At 34.1% G+C, this 19,468-nt stretch overlaps 2 protein-coding genes and 1 non-coding gene across 8 annotated transcripts in view; 1 reads left to right on the forward strand and 2 right to left on the reverse strand.

The window, feature by feature from the left end:
• sdt (MAGUK p55 family member stardust) overlaps nt 1–15,581 on the reverse strand; it is a 155,582-nt gene extending 140,001 nt beyond the window's left edge. For 4 of the 6 annotated variants that reach the window (XM_088199135.1, XM_088199130.1, XM_088199134.1 and 1 more), the window contains exon 1: nt 703–910. Coding sequence is in view for 2 of the 6 variants with exons in the window: in XM_088199131.1 (XP_088055257.1) it covers nt 10,470–10,527; nt 10,595–10,704; nt 15,042–15,261 (388 nt within the window). In the remaining 4 variants the exon portion in view is untranslated. Of the gene's footprint in view, nt 1–702; nt 911–10,469; nt 10,528–10,594; nt 10,705–15,041 lie in introns of those variants that run through there. The other 2 variants (XM_088199131.1, XM_088199128.1) reach the window with 1 other exon arrangement.
• Nucleotides 15,582–15,700: 119 nt separating this feature from the next.
• On the reverse strand, nt 15,701–15,772 carry TRNAQ-UUG (transfer RNA glutamine (anticodon UUG)). The gene has a single exon. It is a non-coding gene; the product is annotated as a tRNA-Gln (tRNA).
• Nucleotides 15,773–18,174: 2,402 nt separating this feature from the next.
• The window catches only part of slpr (mitogen-activated protein kinase kinase kinase slipper), a 36,603-nt gene continuing 35,309 nt past the window's right edge, over nt 18,175–19,468 (forward strand). Inside the window, exon 1 of the mRNA XM_088199140.1 lies at nt 18,175–18,935. Coding sequence (XP_088055266.1) covers nt 18,212–18,935 — 724 coding nt within the window. The 5' untranslated portion in view covers nt 18,175–18,211. The remainder of the gene's footprint in view (nt 18,936–19,468) is intronic.

Here is a 19,468-nt window from a genome sequence, read left to right on the forward strand (position 1 = left end):
AACTTTCACTTTGATATTTTACATTCAAATCAAACCCTTAAAACTAATAATAAATTTGCGCAGCAAGAATAACTTCGACTGTTTTAAATAGCACAGCTGCCTCAAACACGAAGTATTAATCATCGTACAAAGACACACTAAAGCAATAATTTTATCCACCAACACAACATCGTAAATTCTTTTCTAATTGAGTCATCTCTATGACTTTAAATTTCCTAACGTCCATAGATCTTAAATTATATATTTTAGCTACATAAAACAACGATTCTGGTATTAATTCCATGTCGCTGCTACAATAGAAACTCTTTTGACATACGTTTTCGAGTTTATTTACACTTTTTTTTTTAAATAATATTTATTTTCGATGCGTTCTTGTTTGTCGAATCCAGCGCAGAGACTGGTTCTCTCTCGTGTTTGCGCTGGAAATTTGTATCGTTCCAAAACCGGTCCGAAAACTGAACAAATATGGAACTGCTCCCAGATTGTGTGATTTTCGATTAATGAGTCTCACACACATACACATAAACAATAGTGTTTTGACGACGAAAAATTCCACAATCGACGTCGTTTAATCGTTTTCACGGACAACCGGTTGACCGTGAAAAGCAGCAAGACTGCCTCGCTGGTCCACCACGAGGTACGTAACGAATCGAGTTCTCGGAAGGAGTGCTCCGAGGCAAAAGAGACGAAAATTATATTCACCAAGAGGGAGGCTGGGAGGATTCCAGCGGTCCGCAGAGATCCGACGAGCACAAGAGGTCTCACAAAAGGTTTTCACTGGGTATTCACTGAGCACAAGAACACAACGAGCGACCGCGTAGGTGACTGGTCATTTCGACTTCCACGTCTCAGGGTGACCGAACGATGGAAACACAGAGGACCACCTCCAAACAGGGTACACAACACACTCGGCCCACGTTCTGCTTCGCAGCGGTTAACACACAACCGAACACAATGACGTCGATCTTGTGTACGAATCGAAGTGGTGCCCATACACGTTACGTGCCATTATTCCAAAAACTGTTTACGAGTTTTAAAGCACGTTTTAGTGTGTTTGTTTATTTCTGCGAATGAATAATATTATTATGATTGTAACGAATGAATTTGTATTGCAATTTACTCATATAAATATTGAAAAAAACAATATGATGTATTAATCATTTAATTAAAAACCAGGGGGGAGGGAAATAATGTGTTACTAAAAAAAAGTTAATTTATAGCTACGAAGGTAGATGCAAATAAACTTCAAAGCCAAACACAAATAAAGTTTATTAACACGTTACGGTCCGCTCACGCGTTTTCGTGTGATAGCAAAATTTTGAGATCAGACGGTTCACGCAATTTTTATGGTTTAAAATAATGTAACTCAAGCTTAAAAGAATATCGTGCAAATATAATAATGTTTTTTTCTTTACATTTATAATTTCCCTTTTTTAAAAATAGTTCCGCGAAAATAGCGGACCGTAACTTTTAACATGTTTTCATATTAGTTTTTAACAGAGCTTTGAACTGGAAAAAACGTTATTTTTATCGGAACGAAAACCGGAGGTTTATTTCGGTTCGGTACATGTTCAAAGACGCGCGTTAACTAAAACTAAGTAAACAGACGTCCTTATTTGAGGAAGATTGTCCTCCTCAAGACCTATTTTTTAGTTCCTGCAGCATCCTTCAATGAAGAAAAATTTCCGAAATAACATTTTTTAGTGTCTTCCTTTGGATTTTCCTTCGTTTACATTTTCAATCACTCTGAGCTGAACCGAAAAACAAAAATCCGTTATCTTTTCCGGAACGAAAACCGGAACCAAACTGATATATTTTTTAGATATAGTTTTTAACGTAATAATATAGATCTAATACCTCTTTCTATTAGGATAACCATTAGAATTTTTATAATGCAGTTTAAAGATTTCGTTTAATAATTGAATAAGTATCAGGTTCATAAACTAAACCATTTTTCTACCCATATTTGGGTGAACTATCTTATAAATAATGGTGAAAAAGGCCAATTCGGCACGTGATAAAGCGTTTTAATTGTCTTAGAAAAATAATATTTTTGTTAAAATGGAACACCACCATGAAAAACCTTTTAACAGCTCAAGTCACAAAGTATACGCCATAAATCAAAAATAATTAAAATATCTGTCATTTTGAGAGAAGTTAACGCGTGCAGCATCAGTTATTTATTAGTTATTTTTTCAAAAAACTCGTCTCATCAAAAATAACCGGACAACAAAATCTCCCACTGAGCATGCTCCCATGCATTAATATACAGATATCAAAAATCAACTCCTCTGAAACCTCTGAGACAATTCTATATGTGAACATCCGCTTCTGAGTCATTGTATCTTCAAAAGATCTCAAACCTACACTTCAACCAAGAGGTTGAATTTTCAGACCAGCAAAGATTTATAACCAATAGATGTCACTGTATCTAGAGCCGTTTATTTTATAATAATGCATTTTTTTTATAAATAAAAATGTCGCCGCCGGGGCTCGAACCCGTAACTTCAGAGTTACTAATCTGAGACGTTACGCACTACGCTATTTCGTCCGTATAAACAGAATGGCAAAACCACCCTTAAGCAACTTCAAAAATGATTTGTTGAATGGACGCTACACTGATAATACAATGAATTGTATCGTAACGATCCTAGCAAAAAGCACTAGGATACAAATACCGGTAGAACCCATATCTTCTCTCATATCTGAAATGTTCGTTGCAATCGCTTTATTTGAGGACGCTATGAACTAGCGTATCGTAGAAAATGCGAATCGCCAATATTTTTTCTAAAGTAACACGCGCTCCGCACAACGATTCCGAGCATCCTTAACATATTATCCTATACTACGATGTGCAAACAAAATCTCCATTCCTGCTCGACCGTCACTCTCAAGTCATCAACTGAAGTATTACTGTTTAAGATACTTCCTCGCAAACCAAAGAGAATTCCGTTGGATAATGAAATCTGGAAAAATTAACAACGTGACACATGGTAATTGTCGATCTACCATATCCACAGTATAAAAATAGTAAATCAGAATTTTATGCGAATAATTTGGAGCACTTTCAGGTCATCAGCATGTAATAAATATTCCTAGTTCTTAATTGTCGCGTGTATTTTATTTCGGTATTAAACGGAAGGATGGGCAGAGAACCCAGATTGGATCCCTGTGATCCATAATGAGCGAAATATACATCAGAGTGACGATCGCCATAAATCACATACTGACGGCGACGAATTTTTTTATTGCTCAACTTTATAAAAAAAATGTTGCTTAACGTTAGAAAAATAAACTTTTTAAATGTCGAAATAGACTACATTGACATGGATTTTAGAATCGAGGGATTTTGTCATTGATTTCAAAAGGCACACATGCTAGTTACCATGGAACGACGGGACCGAAAACATTGTTTTTGGTCCACTAGCGCCTGCCGTCGGTGATTGCGTTTTGAATTCATCCCTATTTAATTTATATTACGGCAGAAAGTAAATGAATTTTAAAAAGATATATTTAAAAACAGATTCACGCAATTAGAATTCCGGTCGTTGTGTTATATATGACATTACAGAATCTATATTTGCTTTGTAGATGCTGTAATGTCATGATCCTAATCTGATAAAATGCTTAATCCTATTTTACAAAATTCTTTCTTTATGTTCAGAAATTAAGATAGTGATTTAAAAGGATGAAGTATTTAAAGCAGCATCTTTTATATAAATTTTATCTAACACAACTGCTATGTGTGATAACAAGTTATCAGTATAAAACAGCATACCTTTCGTTAACGTATCATGTAGCTTTATTTTACGTATAGTTGATTAACAAGTTAGAGTGGTATTGCTTATAAAGGTTATCCACCATCATTATTACCTTCGCATACATACATTATAACACAATCAACAATTACTAAGTAAGTAGTGAGACACCAGACTGCAATCAAAGTCTGTAAATAGTAAATAAAAACTATTATTTCGGCTACAATGAATATATGTCACTATGCACGACCTATCTCGATTATATTTTAATCACTTATCAGTGAGATTATGAAAATTTAGGAGTACCTAGTCTGTGTTGATCGATTATAATTATATAATATTCACTAATTCCAATAGCCCAGACACGATAGAAATTAAAAAAAAACACTAGTTAATATGAGATTTAAACCAGGTATTTTTGGTAATGGATCGCGCTGGTTGTTTTGAACCAAATACAATTTTTACAGCCTCTATTATATCTTAAGCCCTCAAGCTATTCCCAAAATGTTTCTTAAGTGATTCTATATGAATTTGCTTCGGTGCTAAGCCCATTTTGTGCAGGTATTACATATATTCACAAACGTCACAAATTCACTTCTCCCCTCTTTGTGTCAGTTTTTAATATTCACTTAAACTTGAACAATATACTATTTTAGATCAACTAGAATGTGTACAAACTTATATATGTATTATATATACAAATATATAGTATCGTTTTATTCGTGTGTAAAAACTATAAAATATGGCGCAAAAAGTATGATACTATAAGAAAATGCCGTTTTTTGTTCGAATGCCAACTTATACCATTAGAATATTGTTGATTGTGTAGCAGAATAATATTATAGTCAATATTTTTGCATATGTGGTCCTAAACTTGATCGATATTATTGCACTTGTGCGTTAAAATGTCAAGAAAAAGCGAAAACCTCTACAAGAAGCCAGTCAATATAATTAGACATTTCGAGACGGTTTCTACTACGAATAAAACACAATAAAATCATATTAAATTGCGTCAAAACCATAAATAGCTAATATTTTAATTTCCTTAAAGCTACTATTTGGTGCGGATTTATTTTTAAAAAGTGATGTTTTTAATCCTAAATGTAATGAGTTAGAGTTAAGGAACATATAGTTTCGAAGGCTTTGGTCGCTTTACTGAAGCTTATGTAAAACGGGAATATATTTGCCACTCCTAAAAATTTAATTTGGTTTTGTTTGGTTTTTTCTTCTTGGATCTAATGGGTGCTCTACTGTGATTTTACGGTTGCCACTCACGGCAACCCAGGTAGGAGGTAGGGTCTAATCTCAGTCCTCGCAGTGTACTGAAGCAAATGCCCAACATTTGCATTTACTAAACGAAGCCCACAATGCTACCGCATACACAGTTTATGTTAGATTGAAAGACACTTGATTTAACCGTCCTAGACTTTTTTATCTTTTTTATAGCATCAAGCCACAACATTTTGTATGTCCACCAATATAATATTTATACGAAACATACACGTCCAATCCAAAGATCCAAAGAGAAGGGCAGTTTTGTTTTATTTTTGATTATTTATGCACACTACAATAATATTTTTGGATGCATTATTATTATGTTTTTATGAATGACAATGAGCTGCATAATAAAAATCATGCTAATAGTATAACATTTTAAATTTTTCCCAAAACTTTTTTTATAAAAATAGCTGACAAAATCTGAAGGGCAAGTTCATAAATTCTAAAAATCTTCACAATGGTTATTTGACATCATACCAATTCATTGCCGATTTAGTGAAATATCGCAAATATAAAGGCAGAAACTTGGCGAGCTTTCAAGTGTCCCAGCATCCAAAAATGATCGATGGCGTACACATACAATACACAAACAAATATAATAAACTGTTATATTTACGAGTATCGAAAAAGCATTGTCGTTTTATTGTTCATGAAATATAATTAATTATCAGATCGGCCATAAATACGCAAGACATAAACAGAGAGTTTATGGACTTGAGATTATCTAAAAGGGTAAATTACTCGACGTTAAATAAAAAATCGGGAAATTTACTAAATTAAAAACCCAATAATTGTGATAAATATTGAGCTTATCATAACTTGCTTAACACAATGCGATTCAAAAATGATCCCCGATTAAAGTATGTACTAATGTAGTCAATTATTTGGAGACAAATTAGGAGACAATCAAACGCTGAACTTTGATACAATCCCTAGTACAGTGGAACCTCAGATTGCAAATAACTTTATTTACAATAAGATGACCAGACATCTTCCTCAAAAATTTTGTCCTCCTCTTAGAAATTACATTTTTTAGCTCCCGCAACAATTTGTCCTCAAACAAAAAAACCCAAATGGACTTTGAACAAAAATTTAAAATTACCGAAATTACCTTTTTTAGCTCTCACAGAAATCTGTCCTCCTTTATTCTCGAACAAAAATTCCCAATTTGGTCATTGACCAAAAATTTCCTTAATAATTTTTTTAGCTTTCGCAACAAATTATCCAACTCGAACAAAAATTTCCAATAAGGGCTTGTTATTTTTAGTGTCCTCTTTTAATATAAACAATTTTGGTTTGATCAGCGAGCAATGTCTTACAATACGAGCAGTACGTATTGCATAACTTTCTTACCAACTGAAGCGATAATTCTTTTTGCAGTGAAAACATACTTTTTAGAAAAGAATTTAACACTCAAAGTTGTGTTATGCATAATTCTTCTCCTCATCCTCCACATCAGGTATTAGAAAACTTATTTTCTGAAGAGTCGGATCATAAATATTTTATTTTTATTTAATATATTTAGGCTTGTCGGGCTATACGTCAAATTAAAGTGAGCTAAAAAAAATTTCATTTCTTCAAAAATTTTAAACCCAGTGTAAGTTTTATATATAAACGCTGTTTTTCCTTATATATTAGTTTTAGATTAAATTCATTAATAAATCAAATAATATCTGCATTAATTTGTAAAGCCTTTCGTTGAGAAAATTTCAATCGCTCCTCTGAGCTCAAAAAAATTTAATAAAACTATACTATAACCAAGCCATCAAACTATTGTATTTTAGAGCAAGTTATGATATTTGTCTTTCATTTCTGATAAAAAGAAGTAACAAAACTATCGAAGATTAAATTCACGAAAACGAAAAAAATTCATCGCTCACATAACTGGTTCAATAGCACATTACTTATTGAAATGTTTCCCACAAAGTATCTATTGGTGAATATTACGATAAATAATCAGATAAAGCCCCTGATTATTAAGCACCATGCATTTTTGCAAACTTTCAACTAAGCCTTAGCCTGCTCCACAAATATTTTTACTATCATCTGATATGTCACGTTTAAGTCGATTTTACTTCAGAATGAACTTAAAATATTTCCGGCTGTAGTTATTCCATGCAGTCTATTCATGTAAACTAGTTACTAAATTTTATTAAACTATCAGTAATAGACAGCAGTGATTCTGATATGAACAATTAATAATTAATAAACCATTATCATGCGGACGGATGATAACGGATGGCAATTAGATACAGTATAGCTTAATTACATGCTGGAATATGATGATAGAAAGATCGATGGACGAGGCACCGCCGGTGGTAGTGTTTCTATCGAGATCCACCAAAAGAATGTGTTACAATGTGAACGCTCCCCCGCTGTCACGTCAGTGTTAGCAGAGTGTCGCCTAGTTTTGGTTATAATAAAATAAATAAATAAGCCCCCACATTTCCATTATTTCATATGGGGAAATTTGCTTTGATATCAAAGTGCTTTGAAATAAGAGTATGTTTCCGGAAGGAACCGAGATTTCCCTGTACATTGAGATGTCGCGGTCTTGAGATTTTCATTATCAATTCATCATCTTTTATGGGACATTATCGAATTTTCTTAATCCAAAAACTATTAAATCGATTTTTTTGCCATACTAATGTTTTCAGTCGCTGTATATAATATTTTAATTAATACACATACTGTCTTTTTTTTTCTTGGACATAGATTATTTTTCATTTGAGTTGTTACACGGCCGAAGACGAAACGTAATCTACCTGAATTATATAGTGTCTAAAAAAAGCGACAAATATCACAAGAATCAGCAACACACAATATTGCCTTTGGACAATAAGTGAGAACGACTACTCGACCTAAGAGCCATAAACCGTTCGAGTGGTTTCGTGTGTGGGTCTCCGACAGGTGAGCTACCTGCATAGTCAACCGATCCGAGCCGACTACAGCCGAATTTAGCCGAACGATCGGGTATGTTGAACTTGGCGCGAGTTGTCAATAGGTCGCCGGGCGAAATGCACCTGTTTTTAATAGGGACTTGTCTCCCTAAGCGACCACCGCGACAGGTACGTGTATAAACAATCTGGATCGATGGAATATGAGTCATGGGTAAAAAAAAATTAACAAAACCTACCCAATTAAGTGGGTTGTCCCATTCCCTATTTATAGAACGAATAGTATACTGCATATAGAAAAATGTATGTCATTTAATTAAATACTATGAACCTTAAAGAGAAATAAATATTAAAAAAGCTAAAATGACGTCCCTGATTCTATACCAAAAATTTTCGGATAATCCCTCAAAGAAAATCTAAAAAAATCTCAAATCTATCCCGAAAATACTTGTCATTTCAGTGAAATCATACCGGAATACATTTTCACAAGTAGATATATATTTTAACAGTGAAAATATATTTTTTTCTTGCAGGTGCTAGTAAAATTATAAGCTTTCAACTTTTACATTTACATACTTATCATTATTTATTTACACGCGATGTATAAATGTTACAGTGAATGTGTAATTTTCAGTACAGTTATATTTTCCCTAGTGAAGTGCAAATATATTTTCACCAGTAGATATATATTTCTACTAACAAAAATATAGTTGAACTGATAGACATTAGTGAAATTATATGTTGCTCTAAAATATTTATGAAACTCTATTTGACAGTTTGGAAACGTCCATTTGCTGTTCAAACCCAAAGCTAACTTAATTAATATTCTAAAACTAACTATAGTTTTAGAGCTTTCAATAGGTCAAGTGCAAAATACACTTGACCTGTCAGACCCAACTCATTTTTCAGGATAAAATAAGCAAAATATTACAGTATGTTTTAAAAATATAATAGCAATTCTTACTGATACCACGGATTTAGTATATGAGAGTATTGGTTAAAGTGTATTCAAACCGAAATTTAGGTTAATAAGAGGGCGCAAAAACAATTATCTCTTCTCAGAAGTCAAAACTTCACGACAAAAGCAATAAAATCGTGTCGGTGACGTTGCAGTGAGAACGCTTAATTAGGCATAAAAAATTGCATGAAGTTAGAATGTTATTTTTATTTATCCAGAAATTGAATAGAGCATCTGACATTAATTTATAGTAAATATTATGCTAAAACATGACAGGCATTAGCCCAATACGTTACAGCGGGGTAAACACAATCAGCTAGTAAGTAAGTAAGACGACAGACTGAAACATCCATTGCATTAATTACAAATTCGTATTACATCTTACAATCAATATATGTCACTATCTAGCTCGAATTTCTTCGATATCTCGGATACGATACAAATTTATAAATACTAGGGTTCATATAGGATTCAAAGTCGTATCTTTCGGATATAAGTCGCCGATTTAGCTTGAAAAAAAAAACAGAGAACATGCTTATTTTAACCAATATACACACTGTTAAATCAAGATTATTACTGTTCAACATATTTAATGAAGCTTATGTATGTTTCCCGTGTCTAACTTTTTATACGAAACCATTGTGTTCTATTACTATACTGAATGCGACAATAAGTACTGTCTGACACGTGTCTTAAATCATAAATAAATAAATGTACTTAGTGCAGTTAATCTCTAAAAAAAGCTACAAGTATTTTTTTATCATTTTTCTCATTTAAAAGCAACTAATTTTGTTCAAGAAAATTAGTCGTGAAGCAAAAAAAGTCCCTTGATAACCATTAATTTTTCAAAAGAAAATGAGCCACGTAGCGAAAGTTTAAAAATCGCTAATTTTGCTCAATAAAATTAGCCGCAAAGTAAAAAATCCTTTAATAACCAGTAATTTATATTTTTAGTTTACTTTTAATCCGGCGACCCCACAGAAAACCCTTTTGAAAAGAGCCACCGGTTTGAAACTCGCGATATAGGGATATGTATATTTAAAAATACAAAAATATTTAAGCATGTACGAGGTCGAATATGTGTAATCAAATAAAAAAACATTAAAAATGATTTATAAAGGAATAAAAACGAAATACTAATTTTTCTAAATCTGCTTTGAAACCGAAGGTGGAAATACAATTGCAAGCATGGCAGTCAATACGAAAGAAAATTTATTCTTTCTAAAACCTATTGTAAAAAAGGCTACTGCACACTGAAAAACCTGAACAGCGACGTGCCGAGACCGATTGCGTGCTACTGCAATACGTTAATGTAATACTTTCAATAAATGGAATATTAAAATTAATTTTAATAAATATGTATTCAATGAGCTTTAATCTATCCATGCGTAGTCGAGTAATAAAGCAAATAAGTATAACTAATTAAAACTTTATATCAAGAAACTACGTTTGTGTCAATGTATGTTTCTGTGTTGGGAGATATTATTCATTTTGGGCTTTCAGATCTACAACTTTTTACTTCTAAGCTCAATGTTTCTTAAGCTATTTAATTCGGATTAAAGAAAATGATTGACTTACCCAGTCGCATATCGCTTCTTCTTTTGACTCTCAGCTTGATCATACACGACTGGATGCACTGAAAACATATTTTTTATGATGATACTCCAGATTAAAAATACAGATGAATAGTAGAGAATGCTTACTTCGTGTATGTGCCGGATCACATCTGCCCTGGACATGTCTTCTAGCTTGGTTTCGTTGACGTCTAGGATCTCGTCGGCCACTTCGAGGTTGTCTTTTTCGGCCGGAGATCCTAAAAGAAGAAGAGCTGCCTTAAATAAATGATATTCTTAACTTGTATAAGTATGTATGTATATAATTATTAGAAACACTAGAATTTTATCATATAAATAATTCATAATAATGCTTCATTTTTTCAATCATCTTGATTCATAATAATTATCCACACCTCGTGATGAATAACTAGAATTTATAATTATAAAACACTCTTGTTGTATTTTTATTCTTAATATGTTAGCTATTATTAGTGAAACGAAGATAACCCATTTCAGAGATAATGGATCATAGACAGGCAAGTGAAAACAAAGTTAGGTCGTACAGAATACCAATTGTGTCAATGACCGAATTTGAAACACTGACCCGCATCACCTAAATTACCCTTCGTAACTTCGACAGTTAGAACAAGCATTTTTAAAAATATAAATTTTGGGTTGTATAACAATTTTACATTATAATTTTCCTACCTGAGTCGTGCGAAAATCATGCAAATTTTTAAATGTATGAGAGCATATTTTCTAAAATTATATTAACATACATACTCAAATTATGTTGAAAATTCTTTTTAAAAACTCACGCATACGTTTCTAAAATATAACGTCGAAACAGTAACCACCAATTATCTTAGTGTTTCTTCTTTGTTTTATTTAAATAGCTAAACGAAAATGTGATTTTTGAGAGTAAATATTTAAAGTCACGATAGAAGTTATATGATACTAAATAAATGTAGCAGCAAAATTATAATAAAAAAAAAACAAACAAAAAATATCGATTTTTTGAATATATTAGAAGCTTTATTAATTGCCATAACAACCGTATAAATGTCACCTAGCAACTACTATTAAGTATAAATATATACGTGAGGTTGGAATGCTGCCTTCATTTATCCAACGGTGGCATATTTATTTATAGTAAATCATTCATTGAAACGTGACAGGCGTTAGCCCAATGCATTAAAATGAGATAAGCACAATCAGCAACTACTAATTAGTGAACCATTATACTAAAATCAATGTCTGTAAATCAGTGAACAATTTAATTAAACATAAATTATATATGCACGACTCATTTGCAGGATTAGGAAACCTATGAAGATCAATCGTAATCATTACTCTATAATAATCACTATTACTAATCTATCAATGTGAAAAATAATCAATTTCATCTGGGACTAGTCATTGGTCTATCGGCTGTTACATAAGTACATAATTTAATACAATTTTAATTCATACAGTGACATATTTACACTGGCGTTTCAGTGAAATCATAAGGACGGAATAGCGCAGTCCATAACATCTCAGACTAGTAACTCCGAGGTTGCGGGTTCGAGCCTCGGCGGCGAAACTCGAATTTGTATGTATAAAAATTCTATATTATTAAAAACCGACCCCAGCTGCAGTGACATTTGTTGATTGTAAAGCACACATAACAATTTACAGTTAATAAAATATATGTCACCGATTCCTAGACTATCAGTCTGGTGGTTTAATACTTGTAGGTATTCATAATGTTGATTGACTTATCCAGTCGACACAGATTTACCCGTTTTTAACGCATCATTGTCAGATTACAACAGATGATTTAATAAAAAAATATAATATACCGGAATACATGTTTATCGATAGATATATATTTATACTAGAAAATATGATTTTACTGACAGGTGCTCCAACTGTCATTTGACAGACGTAAAACGTCCATTTGCATGCTTTTTATTATATAAAAAATATTAATGAAAATGTTTTTCCTATTTTACTGAACCAATAAATGGACAGTGCAATATTATTGATGTGCTTTAGAATGAAAATTATAAACCACCAACTTTTTTATAAACCACCACCAAGATTTTAAAACCATTTATTAGATTAATTCGCTGAGTTTGAACAGCAAATGGTTAAGTTTCAACAATAGTAGTACGATAGATCACCTGTAAAAGGCTAAATGTTCTAAACATACGAATAAGTTTGATACATTTTCATATGATACTAGTTTGATACTAGTGAAAAATACACATTCACTGTAACATATACAAAAATAGTATACTTATAATTCACATAAATATTCTCAACATCATTTTTTTACTATCATATAAAATTACTATTTATGAGCATGCATTTTCTTAAAAAAATATAATTTTTATAGTAAGAAAAATATATGATCGCGACATTTTATTTAATGAAAACCATTTATTAGTTAAACTTAGATCGTAGAAATATCCAAATTTATTACTATAAATGGATATGTTATTGTATTTAAAATAGCTACACGAAAAGTGGGTTTCATTATTATCAAGTTAAAAAATCATATTCACTCTTTTGTATATATTATACTATTAGCGAGGCCTTTTGGCAGCTGTTTTGTGCTTATAATCTCGCACTTTGCACTCGTGATATTAAGGTTTGCGCCCGAAACCTTGCCTTTTTATCTCTATTTATATTCATTGTTATCTGTAAAATATTTATATTTGTTGCTATTTTATTAGTAACTTATAAGCGTTTTAAGAAATCTTAAATATATGTCGGTCGTCGTGTTTCGTACATTTTATATTAGTATTATTTGTTTTCAAACATTTATTAATTCTTATTGCACATTTTTTATTTAAAATTATATTATTTATATCTTTAAAAATATATTAATTTTATAATTGTATGAGAAAGAGAGGCAAAAAAGATTCACTTCTGTATCAATGACTTTTGTACGAACATACATATTAAAAAAATTAAATACAACCTGATTTTTAAAATGAGAAAATCTATAAACAACTCAAATCATGACCATATGTTTTAATTACAATTTCTTCGCATGCAGGTTGCAATTAGTTCCATTAGCGCCAATATCAAAACAGCCCAAATTATGACCCTGAATTAAAGATTTGCACTACTAAATAGTGCAACACAAGTTGCGCTATTTTTTTAAATTAATATTTAAAAAATTTAGTTTTTAACACAACCATGATTTTTAAAATTAGCAATATAATTTTAGTATATTTATTCACTTCACATGTATAAATAAAACAAATACTACTATGACCATATGTTTTAATTAAAATTTATTCGTATGCAGGTTGCAATTACTTTAATTGCGCCAATATCAAAACCGACCAAATTATGACCATGAATTAAAGATTTTCAGCTTATATTAACTAGCTTAAACTAAATTAAAAAGAAAATATTTTTTTAATAATAATTTCATAATAGCTTAAAATGCAACCATTATATTCAAAATGAGCGATTTAATATTAATTTATTTATCGGCATATTATAAAGCAACTAAATATCAAAGCAACTTAAATTACGACCATATTTATTACAATTGAAATTTCTTCAGATACAAGGTTCAATTTGTTTCACTAGCGCAAATATCAAAACAGAAAAAGTGTGACCATGAATTATAGATTCTCAGCTTACATTATTAAACCAATTTAATTCAATTTCACACAAGTTGCAATATTTTTTTAAAAATTAAAACACAACCACGATTTTTAAAATAAGCAATTTAATTTCAACTTTTTTTATGCAACTCTTATAAAATATCTCAATAACAAAACATGTCAAATTATGACCATATGTTTTAATTAAAATTTCTTCACATGCAGATTGCAATTAGTTTCATTAGCGCCAATATCAAAACAACCCACTTTTTTTAAATAATATTTTTAAGATTGCTTTAAACACAGCCATGCATTTTAAAATGAGTAATATAAATTAAATATATTTATGCACCCTATTTTAATACCATTAAATATTTAGACAATTTTAAATATGACCATGAAAAGTTAACTTAATGCTTATCTCATGTGAGAAGAAATTAGTTGTGTCTTTAAATTTCAAAATAACATAAAACAACCATGTTTTTAAAATTTCACCAGCGCCAATATCAAAACAGTCCAAATGGCGACCATGAAATAAATATTTTCAGTATAATTCAAACCATCTTAATTCAAATCTCATATTGTATATTCGTGTGTATTTTTTTAAATAATAATTTAAAAATTGCTTAAATCGCAACTATTTGATTTAATTTTACAACTATTTTCACCAGCTCAAATGGCAACTAATAAAGTAAAGACTTTCAGTATAAATTTCACAGTGGGATAAATTACTCGTACGCCCCTCGATTGTCAAAATAGCTTCGATTGCCACGGCGTTTTTGAGGATGATTCAAATCAACAATGTTGTGAATATGACACACGGGACAATCGATCATTCTACGGTTCTGAAATGAATGAACGGCACGTGGCGTAGAGCCTGCGTCGATACGAGACTCGACTCCGCCCGCGGCTCCGTCGTCTCGATTCCGAGAAGAGAAGAGCGGGTCGATATCGATGCAGATTCGGACTCCGAAGAGACTCACCGTAGAGCTTGATCTTCTTCTCCAGTGTCTCTACGAGGATGATGACGTAGCCCTTGAGCTCGACGACCTTCCCAGTCGTCTTGATCTGGACGGCGTTCATCTTTGGCGTCGAGGAGTTCATCTCGCCTGATTTGGGGCACTTGCGGGTCTCAGTTTCTAACAGCGTCTCCTCGGGGGCGACGTCCCAACTTCGTCGCGACGCCCTCGCAGTCGGCACCATTTCAAAAATCCATCGCTCGACTGTGTCATGTCCCTACTGTCTAATGTTTTCGGCGGCCCCCGAAGAAGTCGCGCGGGGCTCTACCAAGCGACCTCGGAGTCTCGTTGCCAGCGACGCGAGGCATATCACCACATCCGGAGTCCGGTGGTGCGGAGCCCGGAGCGCGGACCCGCGCGTGTGCGCCCCTAGACGTGTACCGGCACACGGACCGCCGTCCGACACACACCCGAACCGAGCGATCAATAATGCTACAGCAGCATCTCTCTCGCAGCCTCGCACTACCCTCTTTACCCTCTCGTTACACAAAAACGGCGACACCTACGCGATACACCTCTGTTTCGACCCAAAAAACGAACCCAAGCACCTGGGTTACCCTAAAATAATTTTAAAATATGTTAAAAAATAATTTAATATTGTCGAAAAACAAAAATAATCGGAAAGGTCCCACCGAGATTTGAACTCGGATCGCTGGATTCAAAGTCCAGAGTGCTAACCATTACACCATGGGACCGACGTGCGGCGACGTGCCTAGCGATAATACTTTAATGCATATGATTTTTACGAAAAACTAGTAATGTAATAAACTTAATTTAATCATATCAAAATTTAACAAAATCACTAAATATTTTTTTAACGTCAAATTACCCTCAAATGTATTATTTTTGTAAATAAATAAAACTGTGTGCAGTGACATCTATTGGTAAATTAAAATTTTTCTTAATGTTTTGTCATAATAAATATATGTTCAATTTTCCATTTTATCATTTTTCATTACTAAAAATATTTTTTTTAATAATTTAGTAGCCGAGCTGTTTGGCGCTATATCCACAATATGGCGCAAACATATGTACATATATCCACGTCCAAGCGTACCACATGACGCGAACGTTCCGATGTAAAAATAAAATTATCTATAAGAATCTTTCCAAATTTGTCTGACATCTGTTAACTAACTAATAATAACTATCAGTCTTTTCATTATTACTCGAGATTTGAACCACCTGTTAAACTAATAAAGGTTAGTTATTTGGATTTAAAATCTTTTGAAAACACATTATTTGTTCCATTTCAAAACGTAACAAATAATGCGTTCCATACATGATTCAAACAAACGGCCGACTTTTAATGTTTTAAAGAGAACTAACCCCATGCAGATATTAATATATGGCGGTTTTCAGAAAATATGTGGGTGGGGCAGATAGGTGCATTTGCCCCTCCCTTGAATTTGGCCAGAAAATAATAAAAGTCATTTGCCGGCGGGACAGATTGAGCGTCTGTAGTAGAGGGGGGGGGAGGTCAAAAATTCACAAATAACCTATGACATAATTTATGGAAGCCGTTTTAACGAAATATATTAATCTGAATAATATTCTAAATCTAAGGTGTCCAGATTTTGAAAATTTCGAAGGAGGGCAATAAAAATAAAAAGGTCATCACGGAAATATCTATTCGAGGACAAAGAAGGACAAAAGGAAGACAATCTTCTTCAAATGAGAACGTCTGATCATTTCACTTAGTCTTGTTTCTAACTTTTATAATATTAATTATAATATAAACATTCATCCTCATTTTCGAAAAACAAACATTTTATTGTAAATTTGCCATCAATATATTTTTATTATAAATATACATTAAATAAATGCAATTTTATATTCTAGTAGTATTATAAACAGTTTTGATACTTTTACACTAATTTTATATTTTTCAATTAAAAAATTTAGTTTTTACGTAATGTACAAAATCTAATATGAACGTTTATATTTGTTTATATATTGGTTTATAGATAGCTTGTCAAATACGCTTGTCAAACCTGGCAGCACTGAGGCAGAGTGACAATGAATTTATTCTATTAGCGACGCGACGGAAGGACGTCTTCCGCCGCTAAATACATCCGTTAGCATGTGACACTTTAATTCATTATATCGATGATAGTGCTAATGCCATAGATCGATAGTTTCACAATTATTTTTTGCTCTGTTTTTCGCTGTTCTGTTTTGTCACAATTCTAATTCAGCATATTCTGTTTATTCATGGAACCGTATTCAACAATAGGTTGAAAATAAAATTGATGAGCAGATGTGCGTTGAAGCCCTGCATTTTTTAAGCATACCAGCTGAATGAAATCAGGGTCTGCCGATTTTTTCGCCCTTAATTTCCCAAAACCATACTGAAGATAAATTATTTACATATCAAACAATTATTTGGCTATTAAATGCTTAAAAAGTGACAGTTTGCTACGCATTGTGGTCGGGCAGCGTCATTAGGCCTTATTTTTTTGAAAATGATGAAGGACGGACTGTCAATGATCATGGCACATGAGAACTGATTATTTTTGCTACAAAATCAAAGAAACGTGCTTCCAACAAGACAAAGCAATTTGCCACACACTGTATGCTTTGATTGAAAAGTTCCCAGGTCGCATTATTTCAAGTTTTGGTGACGTCAATTGGTCGCCATTGGTCAATCGCATGATTTAACACCGTTGAATTTTTTGTAAAATTACGCTAAATGGTGTCAACGTCGACAAACCAGAAACGTTTAAGCACATAAAAACCAACATCCGTCCAGTAATACCCGTGATGCCGCCCGAAATGTATGAGACGTCGAAAATTACATCGAAAGGATTGGCTGCTGCAAAAGATCCAGAGGCGAGGATTTAATTGACATTATTTTTAATTATTACTGAAGTACATGTATATCCTTAATTAAATTTGTATTTTATTTTAATAAAAAGTTTTATCGTTTAAAAAGTAAATTACACATTTAAATAAATAAAATGGAATATTTTTTGAAAAGCATAAAATGAGTAAAGAAATACAATATGACGTTTGCGAACGCGCGGTGTGCGGTACGCGCTGCGGCAACACCGCCATCGATCCGCGGGGCGGAAGTCGGAGGGGTCCGGCGTCTCGCGGGCAGTCGCGGGGCGGCGGCGAAGGAGGGCGCGCGGATGCCGCCCCGGCAGGGCGCGCGCGGCGCCTCCATGGAGCGCGAGCCCTCGTCGACGGGTGGTAGCAGCGGGGGGACGGGGGTGGCCGTTCGAGCCCCGTTCTGCCTGCGGACGGCCGTGTACGATTACTCTGCGCAAGGGGAAGACGAGCTGTCGCTGCGGCGCGGCCAGGTGGTCGAAGTGCTGTCGACGGACGCGTGCATATCCGGCGACGACGGATGGTGGACGGGCAAGATCGGCGACCGCGTCGGTATCTTCCCGGCCAACTACGTGGCGGAGGACGACGTGCTGCTGGGCGATGCGGCCGAGCCGCCCAACCTGGACTTCACCGAGCTGGAGCTGCAGGAGGTGATCGGAGTCGGCGGCTTCGGCAAGGTGTATAGGGGGCGGTGGCGCGGTAGCGAGGTGGCCGTGAAGGCGGCGCGCCTGGACGCCGGCGAGGACTGCGCCGAGGCTCGCGACGCCGTACTGCAGGAGGCGCGCCTCTTCTGGTTGCTCGACCACGAGAACGTCGTTTCTCTGCTGGGCGTGTGCCTCGAGGAGCCCAACCTGTGCCTGGTGATGGAGTACGCGCGCGGCGGCAGCCTCAACCGCGTGCTGCAGGGCCGCAAGGTGCGGCCCAAGGTGCTCGTCGACTGGGCCGTCCAGGTGGCCCGCGGCATGCGCTATCTGCACCAGGGAGCTCCCATCGGCCTCATCCACCGCGACCTCAAGAGCTCCAACGGTAGGTTGACGCGGAGTGGGGCGCGACGCCATCTTGTTTTGTTATTGTACCACTGCCGATGCGCCACGATCGACCGCAATCCGATAATTCATGTTTATAAACAAATCGACAGCGACTCCCTATTCACCTCTACCTAACCTAACTAGTGATTGATTTGTTTACGTTAGATAATTCAAATATGACAATTCACCATTTTAAAACAAATATTATTTATCGTTTATCAGATGTGCACCCTTCTCCTCGCCACATGTCTGCCTTAGGCTCATTCTCAGCTTTTGCCGCTAATTAGGATTTTTTTTAAGTAAATTATTTTTTACAACAATTTTATCTAATTGATATATGATCAACATTTACTGCTCCCCCCCTTTGAATTTAGCCAAAAAACTGCATGTCATTTAATGAAATACTATGAATTTTAATGAAATTGAAATATTAAAAAAAAAACACTGAATGGAATGTTAAAAATGACGTCCCTGATTCTAAACCAGAATTGTTTTGGTAATCCCTCAAAGAAAATGTAATTTTTTTTAAAT

Source organism: Plectrocnemia conspersa, unplaced genomic scaffold, assembly GCF_051122295.1.
Source record: "Plectrocnemia conspersa isolate PC_06_02 unplaced genomic scaffold, ASM5112229v1 ptg000012l, whole genome shotgun sequence".
Lineage (NCBI taxonomy): Eukaryota > Metazoa > Arthropoda > Insecta > Trichoptera > Polycentropodidae > Plectrocnemia > Plectrocnemia conspersa.